Genomic DNA, 18,819 nt, shown 5'->3' on the forward strand with positions numbered 1-18,819 from the left:
TGGTGTCTCCTGTAATTTTCTAAACCTGTACTCACAAAACTGTTGCTTTAATGGGATACTGACATTTTGATCCCACAAAAATTGCAGGGAACAGTTCTTACAATACACATACTTGAAAATGGGGAATTTTTGTCTCAAAGTGAAACCTAGTGCCTTAAATACACACCCTATTGTTCAGGCTGTGCTAGTTTCAAAATGGGATTGCATGAGACCACACTTTCTTATAGGAAGTCTTCCAGTTTAAATGCTTGAAGTTACACAAGACCATGTAATTAGCACTAAGTGGGTGAATCAGCAAGGATTGCACATTATTTCCATAGCAGCAAATAACTGAATAAACAATTAGAGAAATGAAGCAGATTTTGTATCCACTGTCATTGTCCTCAGCTGTTGGTTACTTACCATTTCTTACTGTAAGAGCGAGTATTTAAAATCACATGTTGCTGATATTTTTCAAGCCATATTACTAAGGAATGGGAGACATGCAGATTTTTTACAGCTCTTTGTATTCTCTGTGGTTTTACCTTTATGTATTTTGAACAGTTCTAACATGTCAGATACAGGTTTTTAAATGTCTGTTGAGAGATTTCCTTTTTATGAAGTACCCAATGGAGTATTTCCTGTGCAACCCAATAGCAAAAGTCAGTAAAGCCTAATGTCAGTTCCCTTGATGTCTGACCCATTTCAGTGCAGGAGCTGTTTTGTTATGCTTGTTCTCTTAATTACTGTGGGATATCATGCACCATTACTAAAAATTCCCTGCATAACAAGGAAGTAACTGATTTGCCATAGCAGAGGACAAAAACCCCCAAACCATTATTCAGCTGTTTGCTGCATTATTTTATTTTATTTTCAAAATATTTTTCAGATTTATACTTCCATGCTGCTGCCTGACTCTGCAGCAGCATTTCACACGGATCTGCCTTGGTATTCCAAGCTTGAAGCATATATTGGCAAACTTGCTTTAGGAGAGAAGTTAAAAGTTTTTTAAGAAACCTTAGTTCTCTTTAATTATGATTATCTATGTCAGCATGTTCTGCAGTATAAAAAGTGGATAATTCATGCACTGATTTCATGTTCATTTTCTTTGTAGCATCCTGTTCTTTTTAAAATTGGTTTACCTCTACTGGCTTTAAAAAAAGAAATCGTTCTTTAAATACTATTTCCTTGAGATTGCCTAAATGATTAGAATATAATTTTATAAATGTAATTTGCTGGAGATAATTTTGAAGATGTAAAAGGTTTCATGCTATTTTCTAGTGTTTTCTATATTTGTACAAAATGTTCTAGTTGGTTTTTTTTCCCTGCAAAATACTACTTTCAAAGAAAGCTTTTTTTTTAATATACAATGGTTTATAAAATAATAATAAAATAAAATAAGAAAGGTCTCACAAACATATTCACTGCTTTTTAAAGATCTCTTTAAGGCAGCACTTTGAGTCATTAGCATGCCTTAATCCTAAATCCATGGATTGTGTATGTTGTACAAAGTATTAAAAGGTTCCACTGGAGAAACAAAGATGGATTATTTTCTGCTCTTCCTTTTTGTATTACACAATTACCATTCCCTACTTGGCTAATAGAGCCAAAGAAAAAAATGGCAGCAAGTCCTCAACTGCCTTTCCTCTAAAGTGTTTTTGCAGGGAAGCAATAGCAGTGTTCAAATCAAGGCATGTGCTGTGAGGTGAGATGTAGAGGTGCAGAGAGAGATTGTTCTTTAGTTCCAGTCTTTGTGCTCTGCCCTGTGAAAGGGATGAAAACACATGCTGCTTTAGTGTTGCCAAAACATGGCGCAACTCAGGAAATAAGCAAAAGAATATTTGAACTATTCAAATGAAAGGGTTTTACAATTTATATTCCTATGACAGTGTCTTTTCTATGTCTTGATCTTGAGATCAGGTGGTAAGTTTAACAGAAAATGAACAAACCAGGCATTAGTGCAGTATTGTTGACGAGCCAGAGCTTTATTTAGTATTAAAAATATTTCTCGGTAATGTTCCTTTTAACCCCTTCCCTGAATCAAGTACTTGCCTTCAGTCTGAGATTTCATGGAATCACAGGATACCAGATTGGAAAGGACCTCAAGAATCACCTTGTCCAGCCTTCTTTGGCAAAAGCACAGTCCAGGCAAGATGGCTCAGCACCCTATCAGGCAAATCTTACTGTTCCAACACTGGGGAATCCAGCATTTCCTGGGGATATTCCAAGGGCTGGATGTTCTCACTGTGAAATCAGCACTCAACAGAGCTTCTACAGGTGCTGCAGTTAACTTCTATACAAGGTTCTCTTCCACACAGAATGTGGCTGCTTCCTCCTCTTCCTGTCCCCCACCTGCAGAAGTGCCCTGTGCAGTCCTGCACAGCTCCAGCTTCAAACCTGAAGAGCAGCATGAGGAAAGAAGGGAAGACAAATGCACAGCTATGCTTTCTTGTCATCATAAATATCTTTATTGTGAAAAATACCATAAAATAATTCCCACAGTTCTAGAAAAAACAGTTCTTGCTTTGTAGATTTATGATTCCATATAAAGACATTTTATAATTTGAAACATTTGATAAATCTCTGGCTAACTTTACTTACCCTTCTTAAAACATGAAACTGCTACTTAGTAATTTGCTGAGGGCAAAAAAAAATTATTCTCCCAATTATTTTGTTACGGCTTTATGGATAAAAGTGTGTATTACAGAGCAAACAATACCTTACAATAAGGCACTTTTAAATATAACTAACCTGCTATGCTATCCTGGCTAGTTTCCAGCAAAGCTCCTATAAACCACGGCCCTAAACAGAAGAATAATTCTTGTTCCAAACACCAGTCTGAAAACTGAAATGATAACAAGCATTAAGGTTTGTTGTTTGTTTTTTTTTTTTAAGTTTAAACTAATACATGTCACAAGTTTGAGCTCTTCAGTTTGTAATTCCCTTCAAATCTCTTATAATACTGATCAATTATCATATCAGTATTTTACCAGGTAAAATATGCTCCCCCCACCTTCATTTTAAAACAAGTTGGAAACGAGTTTATTAAAACTGAAAGAACTCCACAGAGAAAGTTTGCATCTACATACAGGCCAATGATGGGAACAATGTTTCATGCACATCTCAGGGTTGACAAACTACCGGGACATTTACTTCAATGTTCAGCTACTGAACATTATTGCACTACAGACACCCACGAATAAATAAAAGGCGAGTTCAGCTTCCTTGCGTGTCGCCTGCACCATTAACACTCAGCATGGGACCAGCACTTCATTTGCCAGAGTCACATCAGGAAATGCAGCGCCAGAGCTGGAGAGCCTTGCAACATAAATGGTTTCTTTTAAACACAACTTGGTCTGGTTTCCCAGAATACCTCAATGCCCTTCAAAACAGCACCGGGGTGGTAACACTTCTTGTGCACAGCAGCTGCTCAATACTAGAAAGCCTTGTTCTCCGCTGTTGCGTTTCGCTATTGTTTCCAAGAACCTGTCTTCCAACAAAAGGAATCTATGAACAGCAATCATGCATCAATCATCTTCTTCTACTGACTACATTCAAGCTTTTTTGTTCTTAAAATGTAATTTTCCCATTCCCATTCATTCATTTTCAAAATGCACACTGTCCTTTTTTGTTCGTCTCTGTCCCACTGCCTCCGAGAAACAAACCCACACTGCTCCAACATCAGTGCCTAGTATGAAGAATTTACTCATGAGGGAACATCTTATTCCTTCTCTATACAAAAAAAAAAATGAAACCTCAGGAAACAATTCTCTCAGCTCGAGCTTTTAAAGCTGCACAAGGGCAGTCCTTTGAAAGAGAACTTATTTCCAGCAGTCCCCTGGCACACAAGCACAGCTGTCTGTAGTCTTTACTGTGACTTCGCACAGCCCCACCACTCCTGCATGCACGCAATCGGGCACATCGCTCACGCTGCTCATTCAATACTCATTTGCAAGCAGCCCCTGCTGGAGAGAACAAGGCAATACACAAGTGTTCCAATGGCTCACACACAACCCAGGGCTAGCACAGCTGGGTGGAGCTCACCCCTCAGGGCGGAGGGCTGACAAGAGCCGCAGGAGGACACGGACAGCTGCCCCCCACAGCTACCTGCCCAGCCTTAGGTACTGCCAGCAAGCAGCAGGTGCACAGAGGCCAAGCCCACGGGGCAGCAGGCTCCTCACTGTGCAGGCAGTTCTTATGTCTGAGCCCCAGCCCCTGAGAGCTGTGCCAGCCTTGAGCACTCTCAACAGCCCTGAGCATCTCCAACACTTCGAGCCAAAATATTTCCAACAGGTCACAAGCACAAGTTGAACTTGTAGAAAGTCATTCAACTTAGTGAACATCCAACACTGGAGTTTAAGAGGTTGCTGTGGTGGTTTTGTACCATAAACCATTAGAAATCACCACACAACCTCCTCAGTTTGAAGATAAATTTGTGAACACTGACCTTTAAAGTGCTGTTGAAAAACATTTTACAAAGCTGCGTGGCCTCACAATTATATTGGTGAAGTACTTGAGGCAGGAGCCAAGGGTTCTACTTCAACAGCAACTTCATCTACAGTAAGAAACCCCTCTCTTTCAGACTGAAGGCCTTATTTGCTAATTTCATTTGTTTTACTGAGGCTGCTTAGGTTTTCAAGTGCCAGGAGTTGAAGCAAGAGAAGACTTCTATCAACTGATTATTGTTTTCGAGTTAAAATCCAATCAAGAGAACACTGATGAACTGTAATTCTTGCATTCCAACAAAATGGCTGCTGATGAAACTCAGTAATTATGTCAGTAATTATGACAGATGCAGTTACAGAACGAGAAGACTCCTCACTCCTACCAGCTGCAGCCCTGGTAACACCACACAGCGCATTCACACAACTCCAACAACTACACCAAACCCATTTTAAGTATGTGCATATAGAAAAAAATTAGAAACAGACTTTTGGCTAGTGGGAAGTGAGTCCCTCTTTTTGCCCACAGCTGTCTCTGCAGTACCGATGCTATTACATGAAACATAAAATTACTACAATTTCATGTAGTACTAACGCTCTGTTGCATCATCCAGCAGAATTGAAGTTGCATTGCATGGTAAGGCTGGAGTTAATATCACATTCCTGCAGTACACTCACATCACAACCTGTCTCAGTTCTGACTTTATCTACAAAACCAACAAATTGCTGCAGAGTCAGGGAAATGTCACATCAAATTTTCTGCTCAAATTTGAAGCAGATGTTTTGTTGAAGTGCAAACTACTCAAAAATGATACCTAAACAAACACCCAAAAATCACATTAAGAAAAGAAGCGTTCTGAAAATCAAGTCTTTCCCCCCATCCCCACCTCACTGCTGACAATTCCACCAAGGAAGTCACCCCAATTAATTTCAGGTTAGTGAACAACAAAGTGAGCAGTATTTCAGCTACAGATACCCCCAACCACTCTTTGTCCAGAGCAATTGTTGGGACTGGTTCAGTGCGCAGCCTCTTCCCCACCCCTGGCACTTCCATCACCAATCCAGCAGGTGGCCACTTGGGTTTCCTCTGAAAAATACTGGGAGATGGATCATTCTGCTGAGCGCAACCAACAGTTTGTTAACGTAGAGACTACTGTAACTACCCTTGCCATGTTTATTAGGCCCCAATCCACAAAAATATTTACATGCATTTTTATCTTTAAGCATATACTTGAATTCTAAATTTAAATTGTTGTCCTAAGTAGCATCTTACTGTTTTTTCCATCCGTAGGAATAAACGTGTCCTGCATGTCCACAGCAAATACATAGGCAGCACAACCCCCATCAGTGTGAGCTTGTCAAGCTCATCACAAATCAAACCCAACAAAAGAAAAAAGGAGCTTTCTTCTAGTGCAGTAAGACTCTGGGTTAAGGACAACATTATAGAAATTAAGATTTTGGGTCTTGAACTGAGAGACTTTTTATTTTTCAATGAATTAAGTAAAAAACAGCAGCAGCCACCCAGAAACAGTCTTGGCTCTAACTGAAGTGAAATTTGAATGTAAATGGTCCTCCTCCAGAACCAAAGGGGTTGAATCCTTGCCACGTGTTCCAGCTCCTGTGGAAAGGGTTGTTGCCGCCCTGCTGACTCTCCGCATCCAATGGGTCCTCTCCCGCATCAAACTTCCGCCTCATTTCTGGAGGAAACAAAACCAAGGTGGAATCATGGCACAGTAATAACAAGGCTTCCTCAGAGTACTTCAGCTGCTGCTATAATCTAAATGCAGTTTGCAATAGCACTTGAAGCAGAAGGAGACACACATATCCTTGACATAAGTATATCCAGAGTTGGTCAATCCTAGAAACCTCTATAAGACGTTATTCCCTAGAAGACACCTTCAAAATATAATTTCTATTTGACTTTTAACAAAAGTCATTGAGTCACAATAAGTACAGATTACATCTGACTTCATGCAACAGACTTGATACAAGTGTTAAGTGTACTGCTTTCTCAAGATGGGTAAGGGCAGAAAGGGAAAAAGGGAAGCTGAAATGCTTATTATGACTTACATGTTTGTTTTGACCTTGATGTAAAAAAAGTAACTAAAATAAGAAGCCACTGCATCATTACCTGGGTCAGTGAGGACTTCTTTAGCAGCTGCAATATCAATGAATTTCTTCTCTGCTTTCTTTTTTTCTTCCTCACTCTGGAAGTTATCAGGGTGCCACTGGGATGCCAGCTTTCTGTAAGCTTTTATGATTTCTTGCTTTCGAGCATTTCTAGATGAATAAAATTACAGATAACTTCATTTTCTGATTGCCCAAATGCCACACTAATGAAGTTTAAAATAAACACTGAGACACCAATTAAGGGCACTGGGAAAGTTATGAGGTGCTGTTAACCTTCTGCAAGTGGCATTGAGGACTCTTTACACAAAACAAAGGAAGCAAGCTGCAACCTTAAGCAAAGATTCCTCACTCTCTCCTTCACCACCCATATACTTCTCTTGGAAAGATGCTACTGCCAGTGACTGCAGAATATAGTTCTCAGTCTGAGGAATTTGCCATCAGATGAATAACAAAAAAACAGATCAAATTAGTTCCCAACTGGAAGGACGACCAATACTAGTTCAGAACTTTGCTTGCTCCTCATTATCAGGGGAAGTTGTTCAGTCAGTCCTTCCAGATCTATCACACTATCTGCCACAATTTTTGTTACTTTTAGTAATTCTTGCCAGTCTTCATTTCTTCCCCAACTCATCCATATGACTCAGGATCATCTATACTAAGAATTTCTTCCCAAAGAATTTATTTCCTCTCTTCTTGCTGTTTTTCCATTCTTTCTAAAGGAATTGTAAACAAATGCCACTTTACAAGCTGAACATTAAAAATTAGTACAGCAGAAGAGTGAAGATAGCAAGATACAGAACAAAAATTAACACTCAGCAGAACAAATTCAAGTGATCAGCCCTAGAAGTACTGGTTTAAATAACCATCTTTCACATCATCATATCTGGAATTAGTATCTCACCTTTTTACTCCCAGGATTTTATAATAATCCCTCTTCTGTGATTGCTTCAGCATTCTCTGGGCACGTTCCAGCCCTTCCCGAATCTGTTGGTCATTTTCACTATTGGCTTGAGCAGTCTCATAGTCTTTAATAGCTTTTATAAAAAAAGTCAATGAAAAATGTTTCACTACTCTACAAACTTCCAGTTAAAGAATTCAGCCACTCAACAAAACTGAAGCTATGTCATACAGAAACAGCAAAACTTTACTTTCAACATTACATGTTTTGGGAGTTTTTTCTTAAATTAGAAAATCATGGAATAGAGGAAATTCACTTTCACACATTAATTAGGTAATTTTCTTTCTTTAGGTTCATCACACTTGTGGGAAATGAAAAAGAAGGGAGGGTACCAATGTAGGTCACACCATTCTCTGGACGTTACTACAGCCACAAGGATGAACATAATGCATATCCTGGACTGGGATGAAGAAACAGAAACCAAGAAGAAAGATTCAGCAATTAGTAGTTGAAAAGCTCACTGCACATTAGTCCCACATTGTTGTTCAACTGAAGGATGAATTAACCAGAGTCCTTAAATGAATATTCATTTTTCTCCCCCAGTCTGCACTCAATCAACACAATAGAAAGTCTCTTCCTCTTTAGTGACTATAAAGACAGATTTCAGACTACCAGTAAGTTCATATTGTTAGCAAAAGGCAAATATTGGCTTTTTACACCTCTGCATGCATAATATGCAAAGTTATATTTTAGGGGTTTTTTTCCCAAAGGCATGCTCTCACGTTTTTATATCAAGAGTTTCATTTCTCAGGAATGAAAGGAAGAGACAACAATTTTTAAGAAATTTGAGGTCTACACTTTTTTAAGTAAATTCTAGTATTATTGCAAGTGCTTAAGACACCAAGTTGATATATTCTTCAATATCAAAATTTATCAAGGGAAGCAAGCTGAAGTCTTTAATAAGACTGCTCTTCTTTCACTGTTACAATAATCCTCAAGCTCTCATTCGCAGATCCAAGTCTCTTAAGTTTCTCAAGTTAGACAAAGTACTTGCATCAGATTATTTCCAAGCAGATGCTATTTCTCAGCAGGTGTTACATTTGTTTTTCACTGTTTCTGAGCAAGACAGCAGGAAGTGCTAATGAATTTGTATTACCCAGACATCTGATACCACTGCAATCTTGTTTCAGTTACTGAAAAAAAAACCCTCCAAAAAGTATTGCCAGAGCCCAAACAATTTCCTAGGCTACTACAAATCAAACGAAATTTCTATTTATTTTCACATCACAGGACACTGCCTTTGCTGCTTAAAGCATTCTGGCTTCTACTTGTATTTTTAATAACTTGTCCAGTCATTAAAAAAAAAACCCAAAACAGGAGTGTGCACTAATATCTGTGCTGAATATATACTATCAAAACTAATAAAAGCAGTGAAAATGCAGCGATTTCATTATGCTGCTTTATTACACCAATAATGTTAAGCACCACTGAACTTCATCTGCTTCAGGTAATACTAGGAGGAGCTAGGAGAATGTCCTGCCAAATGCAGCTTAGATTGCTCAGCCTCACTGAGCACCACATCACCTACAGCACCATCGTGGAAACCTGCTCGGGGGTCAGCTACCTGCCATGACAGTATTAGATTGCTCTTCTTTTTTTCTTAATCAACTTCCTTATTTAAGGACTGCAAGCATTAAGCACAGGGGAAGGTGTTTCAGTGCTGCACACTGCAGAAGGAATGCATCCAGCACACTCTGCAAGTACACATTGCCCTTTCCCTCTTTAATTTTGATGGTACACTTCAGTGTAGGGATTTTCCTCTTTCAGAGAGCTAACTGCTCTCTCCATCTGAGGGGTGAAGGTTGGAAGCAGGTGGAAAAGGATGGCAACTTCATGACCACAAGAAGTTTGCTATAAAGCCAGGAGACTTATTACTAATTCCTGGTATGTCAACTGAGATATTTAATCAATTCTTTTGAGTCACTATTTCTAAAAGCAGTAGTACCTCACAAGCAAACAGAATAGTCACTGCTGCTTCTTACTGGCTTGCTATTTCAGGAAACTTCCTTTCATCCTGCTCCATGACATGAAAGGAACAACTCTTTTCCAATGTCACTTTCAGTTTAAATACTTCAGTCAAATCTAACTCTCATTATTTCAATACAAGAATCTTCATGATCTCTCAAAAGGTAATCATATTGTATCTCTAAACAACTTTGCTGGCTTTGGTATCTTGCCTGAGTTTTTCAAACGGTGACAGATTAATTCTGTATGTGGAATGATGGCCAATTTCCCATCAAATATGAGTAACTGCAGACAACCTACATCCATGCCAAGACTGTTAGAGAAATAACAGAACCACTTTATGCTCTTACTGAAACCTCTACAGTAGTAAAGTAGGGAGAGGAAAAAAAGAAAACACAAAAATTAGTATGTTTTGACCAATTTTGAAACAGCAAGGCAGGTTTTTCCTTTTTTGACAAAACTTGTGCTCTAGACAGATAGACTCCTGTACTTACGAGGTATGCCAGAAATGGAGTCATTAAACATCTGTCTCCATAGACAAGCCCTGGATCCCATGTGATTATGAAGTAATTAAAACCATCTCATGAACACAGCTATACAAAGTGAACTGCATCTTGAACACTTAACAATAATCACCTTCAAAGTTCTGAATTACAAGTACTTTGAAATTTCCTACCTTTAACAGGAAAATAGGTGCCTCCAGCTTGAAAATATTTTTGAGGGAAGAATGAGAATCATTTTGCCCCTTTAAATATGAAAGTACAATTTTAATTGCTGTGGTGTTCTCTATGGCAAAGAGAAACCAGCCATCAAAAGATAAATGAAGACACCTCCAGGCAGATGAACAGTAATGGGCTGCAATGCTGTTGATGGAGGCTCTGCTGGAAGGCAGAGTATAACTACATCCACCTCACTGCTGTCAAGGGCAGGGGGAAGGCACAGGAGATGTTACACAATCTGGAGAAGCACAGTTCTGCTCTAGCATGGTTCTTCACTTGGAACCAGGCTAGGCCAAGCCCAGCATGCACCAGCACAGGAAATATGCTCTCCCAGACCCCAGGTATGTGCTCCTTATATCCTGTAACAGTGAGGCAATTTGCCCCAGCACAAGACCAGGTTGGCTGTCTGCATTTGTGCAGAACCTTGTTAAAAAACTTTTCTTTCTTCCCATTCGCTACAGTTTGAGCCACCCTCCCTGGAGGTATTGAAAAGTGATGCAGATACGGCACTTGGAGACACCATGGTTTAGTGGTGCACTTGGCAGTGCTGGGTTAATGGTTGGACTTGATAATCTTAGAGGTCATTTCTATCACTCCATGTAATAGGATGCATTGTACAGAAACTCCATATGGAAAATGCAGCCTCAGGAATGGAATCAATTTACTCTCTGAGCAAGACTACAGAGATCCATGGAAGGAGAAGCAATGGCTGTTACCTTCTTCTGCCCTCAGCACATGCTAGGGAAGAGAACAGTATTATTTCATGCTGCCATCTCAAGACATGAAAATGGAGCTCCTAAAATGGATTTACATTACCCTAACTCTAATCACCTTTTACCTAAATGCAATTCTCTGACACTGCTGATTATATAAAACATCTCTGAGTTGAGTAATCTGCACAGTCTCATAAAACATCCTGAACACAGTCCACTGTTGTAAAGACAACTCTGCTGTAGATGAAACAAGTACATTCCACTTACACTAATCAAGGCAAAATTACCACCAAGTAGTTTTGTAAATCTGCAACTACCAAGGCTAATTAAGGATAACATGGTGTAGAATCAAAGTGCATGTTAAAAAAAAGCCTTTGAAACGCTGACTACATTTTAAACATATACATTAAGCATGTGCCAATGGCATAAAAGTGTACCTTCTTCATACATGTCTTCTAGCAAATAAGCTTCTGCTCTGTCTTTCAGGGCATTCACATTGGTTGGCTCCAGCTGCAGAACTTCTGAACAAAGTTTGATGGCTTCTGTAGCCTGCTGATTCTAGAGAGGCAAAAGTAAAACCAAACTCATGTAGTTGTGGAAGTTTTGTTTCATGTTTATCTTGAAGACATTTAGAGGGAGATAAGCAGAATTACCTTTGATAAGCAGTGACAGATCCTTTCTTTGGCACGAGTAGAATAAACTGGGACTTCTGGCTCAGTTTTCATTACAGACTCATATTTACTGATAGCATCTTCATACCTGTTTAAACATAAAGCGTAATACCATGAAATGTAATCACTATCTCAGGGTGTTGCATTTTATTTTAAAATTCTTAAAATTCACAGATTCTCCCATCCATCTACCAAAGGACCTTCCCTTCAATAGCCTTAAAGTTGAGGTGTGAAACAACAGTGTAAAGAAAACTTGCAGGCACTTCAAGAATTACATTCCCATTCCCTTCTCTGTGCTGAGAGACAGAAGAGCAGGCACTAGGCCTACTGAGGTTATGCACAAGGTAACAACAGCAATCCTTCACAATGCACAGCCAAGGGTCTCCAGATTTGCCTCCTGTCCAACATGACACTCCACTTCAAAATAAGCATCTCCCCCACTGATACCTGAGATGGACTCAGTTCTGTGCTCACAGTAAGAGTCCAGACTATCTGCACACTACAAAAGGTAGCTATTCACAGAGGAACAAAAAAGCTCCTTATGCCAGTTTTAATCAAGCAGATATTTTCTCCTTTTCTTTTCACAAGTCACACAGTCAAGTGTTATTTTGCTGTGAAGGCCTGAAAATGCTAAAGTTACATGGTTTGAGTGAGAAACAGATTAGAACATTTACCTAAAAATACAAGAGTGAGACTGAATTCACGGGTTGCTACAAGTTAGAGAAACGCAAGCTCTCAGACTCCCTGAAACTTCGCTGATGCTGTATTAAATAAGTGAAAAGAGTCCAAATTCTGGCTTAATAAAACTGGCATCAGTTCTGCTTATTCACACTCCTGATGTACTTCATTTTAAAAAGCCACCTTGACAATATCTAGTGATTTGTTCAGGGTCCTTACAGCTGGATGTCATGTGCTTGGGAACACAAAATTGAAGTAAAGCAAGAACTACAAGAATATGGAGGCACTGTCTATCATCGAACAGGGTGCATGAAAGAAAAAAAGCTCATCAGTCAGAACCACTTCTGCCATCAAGGCACTGCAGAGTTACTAAGTGGTTTTAGTCTTAAGATATGGTGCTTTCATCACAGAATAGCTGAAGTTGGAAGGAACTCTTAGAAATCTTCTCATCTAACCCCATTGCCCACACAGGGCCACCTCCAGAAATCTGCCTACAACTGTGTCTAAAATGCTTTTGTATAACACTCAAGTGGGGAGACTCCATAACCCCCCTGGACAACCTGCACCAGTGGAAATGAGGCAGTGTAAAAAGCATATCCTAATGTTTCAAGGGAATTTCATGTTTCAGTTTGCACCCACTGGCCTGATCCCATCACAGAACACCACCGAGCAGAGCCTGGCTCCACCCTCTTTGCACCCTCCTTTCAGATAAATTGATGAAATCACCCTGTAGCAGAGAAGTCTCAGGGCAAACACTCTCAGCCACCCCAGCCTTTCCTTGCAGAAGAGAGATGCTCCTCACCTCCAATCTTAGTGGAACTTCACTGGACTTTATCAGTAGTTTCATCTCTCCTGCACTGGGGAGCCCAGTGCTCAGGTGGGGTTCCCATCAGTGCTGAGTAATAATATATGAGAGCTGAAAACTCCCATCCCTATGTTTGTCTTACTACCTGCTGCAGAAAGAAGCTAAGTATGCAAAAGGGACACAGTGGCATCAGAAGGAATCAGAATAGATAGTTGCTATGCAAGTCAATATTTATTTTAATTGTAATTTGAGAGCTCTGCTCAGTACCCACTTCAACTGACACAGGCAAAAAGCGTCACTTTAATCAGCTCCTCAATCAGTAAGTTGGTGCCTCAATTGTGGGTTTTTTCTATTTTTTTTTCCTTTATATAGCAGTGAATACTTACCTGCCTTCTCTGATGAATTCCTCTGCTGACTCGATCTGCTTATTGAGTTTCTTCACTTGCTTATAGAGAGAGAAGCATTGCTTATGGTCTTGGTCCAATTTCAGACACTCCCGGACCTCACTTTTCACAGAGAGGTAAGGAGAAGTGGGAAAAAAAAAACACAAAACAACACACCTAGGTCACCACATACTATGAAATTTTACCAGGAGACATAATGCAGCATTTATAAACTGTTCAGAGTAACACTTGAGTTCTTTCACAGATCTCTCCCTTCATCCAAATATTAATATAAAGTAAGACCAAAAAGAGTCTTCCAAAATATACAGGGATACTTATCTGGATTTGGTTTTAATTCTTTTGTATTGTCAAACACACAAAAGAGTAAATGCTACACTAATAACTGACTAAAGAGCTGAAGAGTACCTTTGAAGAAAAAGGCACTCTGTGAAAGAAATTATATTCAGCAGTTATCAGATGAATAGATAGGAAAATTACCATCAATTGTAACTCAGATATATTACAAAATTCCTACATTCAAGTGTATTTTGTGTCGTTTGAAAGAGAAAGCTCAACTAAGACACAAACCTCCTTGATGGAATCTCAGCCAAGCCTGAGGCTGATGTTTCACCATGAAGAATGTTTAATCAGACTCTGATTAGGGAAAATGTGTGTCAAAATAGTCCAAAGTCTAAAAAAACTCAAAAAACCTCCAGAATGCAGTCATATGAAGGAATAAATGTTATGGATCCCACAGAGTCACCATAGCACAACCACTATGTCAATTTCAGGAAGAGATTACAAAATCTTATTTTGTTCCTAAGCACAGACAAAAATATCTTACAATTGGAAAAGAATTAGGCCTTTAAGAGGAAGAAACTAAGGGAAGGACAATAGATAGCACCCAGCAAGTTCAAGAGCTATAGAACTCTTTCTCAGCATATCTCATGATGCAAAAATTAATGGTATCAGATAAGAATAAAGGAAGAGGCTTATCCCTTTCTTTCTGATTCCGTTCTGTTCTTCAACAGTGTCCTCAATCGTGCTTTTAAATACCACCTACCCTTGAAATCACTGGGCAAAGTGATGGCCACCTCCCAAAAGTCATCATCACAGAAGTGACCTATGAGCTCACAAGATTAAGTAGACTCTGGAAAGGGAATGCCTAATGCAATGCCTAATTTCATGTTTACTTTTGGCCAGCTATAAAACAAACTTTTGCAAGTATAATCACATGCAGTTTCCATCTGCCAAGGAAAGAAACACAGGCTTTTTCTGTTCTCTTCACCTTATTGAAGGGACTCTGTGGCAGAAATAATATTGGAAGGATTCTGGAGATGAAGGCAACACATCTGAAATTATGGTTGGCACAGAAACCACTTCTGTGTAATAGGAAGAATTCCATCATTTGTGCAGCTAGCCACAGAGCACAAACTGAACAGTCCAGACTGGGCAAGGGCAGTTATCTGCCAGATTGACTAGGGACATATGGGAATAAGACCTTAAATTTAACTTAGTATGAATAAAAGGACAGGGCATTATCAAAAAGTCATCCAGGACTGTCTGCAGGAATGAGAGGCAAACAGCTCTGCACCCCAAGCTCCTCATATTTGGATGCTCCTGTACTTTTTATTTATTCTTAAGCTTGTAATATAATGTAGACATCTTCTGTTTGCATCTTAAATTCAACAGAGGTTTAAGGTTAAAAGAAAAATTCCACTACAGGAAATTTAGAGAAGCACTTCCTTCTACAAGAAACACAATGAAAACAGCACTTGTGAGCAACTCTGATGGAGAGGGACTCTGGCTTCTGTTTTAGGAAACAAGATGCCTGGAACCATTGATGGCTGGTCTTGCCAAGAACAAACATGGGTTTCTTCACTGCCAATCCTTAGTTTCTAGAAAGGAACTCCCTTTATCAGATCTAGACCACAGATGATTCGCCATCCAAACCTCACACGAGAGATACTTCATGATTTATCATTACCTATATAATTATATTTTCTGTCTCAATTATAATGATTAGAGGAAATAGTAAAATTACCTGAGAGATAATTCATGGTCCCCCAGCTGATAATATATTTTGCTGATTTTATAAAAGGCTTCAGTATTATCATTCTTTAATTTGGCAGCAGCTTTCAAGTCACTAATGGCTTTGCTTGGTTCCCCTTCCTTTATGTAACACTCTGCTCGAAGTTCCCGTAGCTCTGCATCCCAAACACAAACCTTGAGAAATCAAAATTAAAGCTTGTTTTTGGTCCATAACACTTCACTTCTTTTTCTCCCCAAAAGAAAAAAATCCCATTTAATTTCACTTTGCCAACTGCAACAGCATAAGGTTCAAGCTGCATGCAGAGCTCATGAAATTAGCATTTCTGCTTCCTGGTGGATGCTGTGATGCACCTGCCCAAATAGAAAAACAAAGGCCTGAAAATTTTGTAAATGATGCAATGAACTCATGCAGAGAGATGAATTAAATCTACTGGCATTGCTTAAACTAGGACAGTCTGTTGAGCCTCCAGGAAAGGATATCAGAATCATAAATTATTGCATCTTCCCAAAAGAATAGAGGTAATGAACAGCAAGGACCAAGCTGTCAGTTGTTCTCCAGGAAGAAGCCTGTGGGTAAGATGCAGCTCCACCAAGTTTGACCTTAATATCTGGATTTTAAGAATAAAGAGAGGTAAAATTGTCACAGTAAGGCAAAACTAATTACTCACGAGGAACTGCCTATCAAAATTTGATTTAGGGAATTAAATCTAAGTCTTATCAGTTGGTTGGAAATGATCTTAGAGGAGACTTTCCTGCTTTTCCACGCTACCTCCCCATAAACCAATTCCTGCACTGTGGCAGTTTCATCACCAAAAGCTCCAAGGTTGTAAACTCCAATTTGTATGTACAGAGTCATAGCAGTTAACTGTCTTTTAGTACATTTCTATATGACACACAAAATGCCCACATGATTAAGTTATTTACACTTGCATTATCAGGCTATTTACACCAATTAAGATTCAACAAATACAGCTACCTAAGGAACAAGAGGAAAATTCAGCTAGCTATCTACATTTTTAATTTTGTGGGGTTTTTTTAATCTTTTTTCTCAAGACTAAAACTTCATTTTCTCAAGACTAAAACTGTCTGCCTATATACAACAAAAAAATCCAGATTAAAAAAAACCCTGTAACTCCTATACTTGGCAAAACTTCATTGATTTCAGAAAAACTTCTTCCCAGCTTCCCCGAGAATAATAAATTGTAGAAAAACAGGAAAGTATAATCAATAAAGTTATCTGTAATTGAAGTTTAACTGAAGTATCTTTAAGACAGACTATGACTTCTTCTGCAGCTAGTGCTCAGCCCTCTCCTCTCTCCAACACTATTACAGACCCAAAGTGCTCAGCAAAACTAAACTGGTTACACCAAAGTTATTTTCACATCAATAAAGAAACTATTAAACAAAAACAAAGATGTCAGAAGCTCTTACTTTCACAGTACCATTTGACTTAACACTTACAGCCAAGATTTCATCAAGAAGAGAAATAGCAGCTCCATAATCCTCTTGCTGGTAGGCAGATAATGCCTGTGAATGTAGGCGCTGCAGCTCATCAGATTTTGTCAGCTGCGTCTGGGCTTCTTTTTCCTCATTATTGCTAGGATTGGATTTGAGCTGCAAACATGAACAAGAAAAGAGACTCAAATGCTTGTTCAAGGATCTCTTTCAGTCCCATAAATAATCATATCATGGAGAACTGACTAAAACTGAGAATAAAGTGAGTTTCTAAACTCCACTGGAAGCATTTCTACCTCTGAACTTCAGAAGAAACATTTTGAGATTCAATGCAAGATGTCAGAAGTCAGAGAAATCCAGTTCTTCATGCCTGATCAATCATCACTGGACACATCAAACACAACAGTCACTGTTCCCCATCACCTGCTGGGTGTTGTGGACCTCTTTGTAACCTAATTAATCTACCTCTGCTATCAGCTGTTAAACGCTGGATTCCTCAGCAGCAACAGACAGCGTAATCACGTGGTCTAATTGCATCTCTCACTTTAAGCACTATACATGTTTATAACTTCATAGCAGAAATAAATGAAACATGTTCCAGACAGCTGTTACTGTGAAGTTGTGTTTCTTACATTTTCGTCACAAAGACTGGCTGCAGCAGCAAGTTAAGTGGCTACAACCAGGGAAAAGACTCAGCTGGGCAGACATGCATTCTGTTTCTTACATAGTTTTAAACAAGTCTAACAGAACTCTTATTTCTCTTAACCCCTCTCTCTGAGCAAGGGGAAGTCATTACATTAAACTTGCCTCTTTCATTTGGGCAGGTTTATCTTTTCTAAGAAAAAATTTAAAAATATCTTTCAGGCAACTTTACTATCACCCAGGAAGATACACATGGCCAGAGAGAATCTCAGCCGTTCCCTTGCAAAGCCAGGGAATTTGTAGCATTACTGTAGCTTGAAAGAAGCACCGACTTCACACTTGTTGCTGGTCAGAATGACTTTCAAAGTTTAAAAGGGACAAATCAGCATGACTTTTTTGTTTGTTTTTAAGTAAAAACTTGTATTATCTTGCATTCTATACACAGAAAGTGAACTGAAGTCACTCAAAGACATCCAGTACTTTTTTCTTTCCCCATTTATCTTGAAGTGGCCACTTCCCTTTTTCTCACTACTAAGTTCTTGAAAGACATGTATTTTGTGCTTATGTCTCTAACATAATTCAACTTCAGCCCTCAGATGGTCCTTTACCAGAATTTCCCCTGGTTCTACCACTTGAGTATATGAAAGAGCCTAAATGCTATACCAAAATCATGCACAAGTCCCACACTGTCTTCAATTTCTCTTTATAAATCTTTTTGAACCCTATGCAATTTTTCATTTTACCTGGCAAAACTCAAGTTGTACCTAGACCTGAAAATTCTCCTTTATTCCCTATGTTGTCTTTCAGTAAGAGGAGAGGAACGTGATCCAAGTTTTCTTTCTTTAAGATTCCCAATATAAGTCTCATAAAGCTTTTCTTCTGGTTAGAACTCTGCCTACAAGCCCTTGATGCCGTGCATCCACTCTCTCCCTAAAATCTGGAGCTTGTAGCAGAGGCAAATTTCTACTCCTGTAATTTCAAAAAATACCAAGTCCACAAAACTCTCTGAAGTCCCGAACTCCTTAGTTCCAGCAGATTTGTTTGATTTCTTCCTTAATTTCTCAGCATTTCCTCCTTAAAAATTAAGAGCCTTTGGTATGGATAAGCCTTACACTTCCATAAAAACTTATGATAACATCACACTCCTTAGACTCACGGTATGTTTCTTGTAATGTATTTGGAGAAAATGTCAGCGGAATATGAAAAGCAACGTTACAATCATGGAGG

General features: G+C 39.0%; 1 protein-coding gene across 2 annotated transcripts in view; it reads right to left on the reverse strand.

Moving 5' to 3' along the window:
* Positions 1-1,938: 1,938 nt before the first annotated feature.
* DNAJC3 (DnaJ heat shock protein family (Hsp40) member C3) overlaps positions 1,939-18,819 on the reverse strand; it is a 31,121-nt gene continuing 14,240 nt past the window's right edge. Inside the window, exons 5-13 of one of the 2 annotated variants that reach the window (XR_004982623.2) lie at positions 16,957-17,109; positions 15,488-15,669; positions 13,447-13,566; positions 11,560-11,665; positions 11,344-11,464; positions 7,453-7,585; positions 6,553-6,701; positions 2,731-6,118; positions 1,939-2,376 (exon numbers count right to left, since the gene is read on the reverse strand). Coding sequence is in view for 1 of the 2 variants with exons in the window: in XM_036407046.2 (XP_036262939.1) it covers positions 5,961-6,118; positions 6,553-6,701; positions 7,453-7,585; positions 11,344-11,464; positions 11,560-11,665; positions 13,447-13,566; positions 15,488-15,669; positions 16,957-17,109 (1,122 nt within the window). In the remaining variant the exon portion in view is untranslated. Of the gene's footprint in view, positions 2,377-2,424; positions 6,119-6,552; positions 6,702-7,452; positions 7,586-11,343; positions 11,465-11,559; positions 11,666-13,446; positions 13,567-15,487; positions 15,670-16,956; positions 17,110-18,819 lie in introns of those variants that run through there. The other variant, XM_036407046.2, reaches the window with a different exon arrangement.

This window comes from Molothrus ater, chromosome 2, assembly GCF_012460135.2.
Source record: "Molothrus ater isolate BHLD 08-10-18 breed brown headed cowbird chromosome 2, BPBGC_Mater_1.1, whole genome shotgun sequence".
NCBI classification, from domain to species: domain Eukaryota; kingdom Metazoa; phylum Chordata; class Aves; order Passeriformes; family Icteridae; genus Molothrus; species Molothrus ater.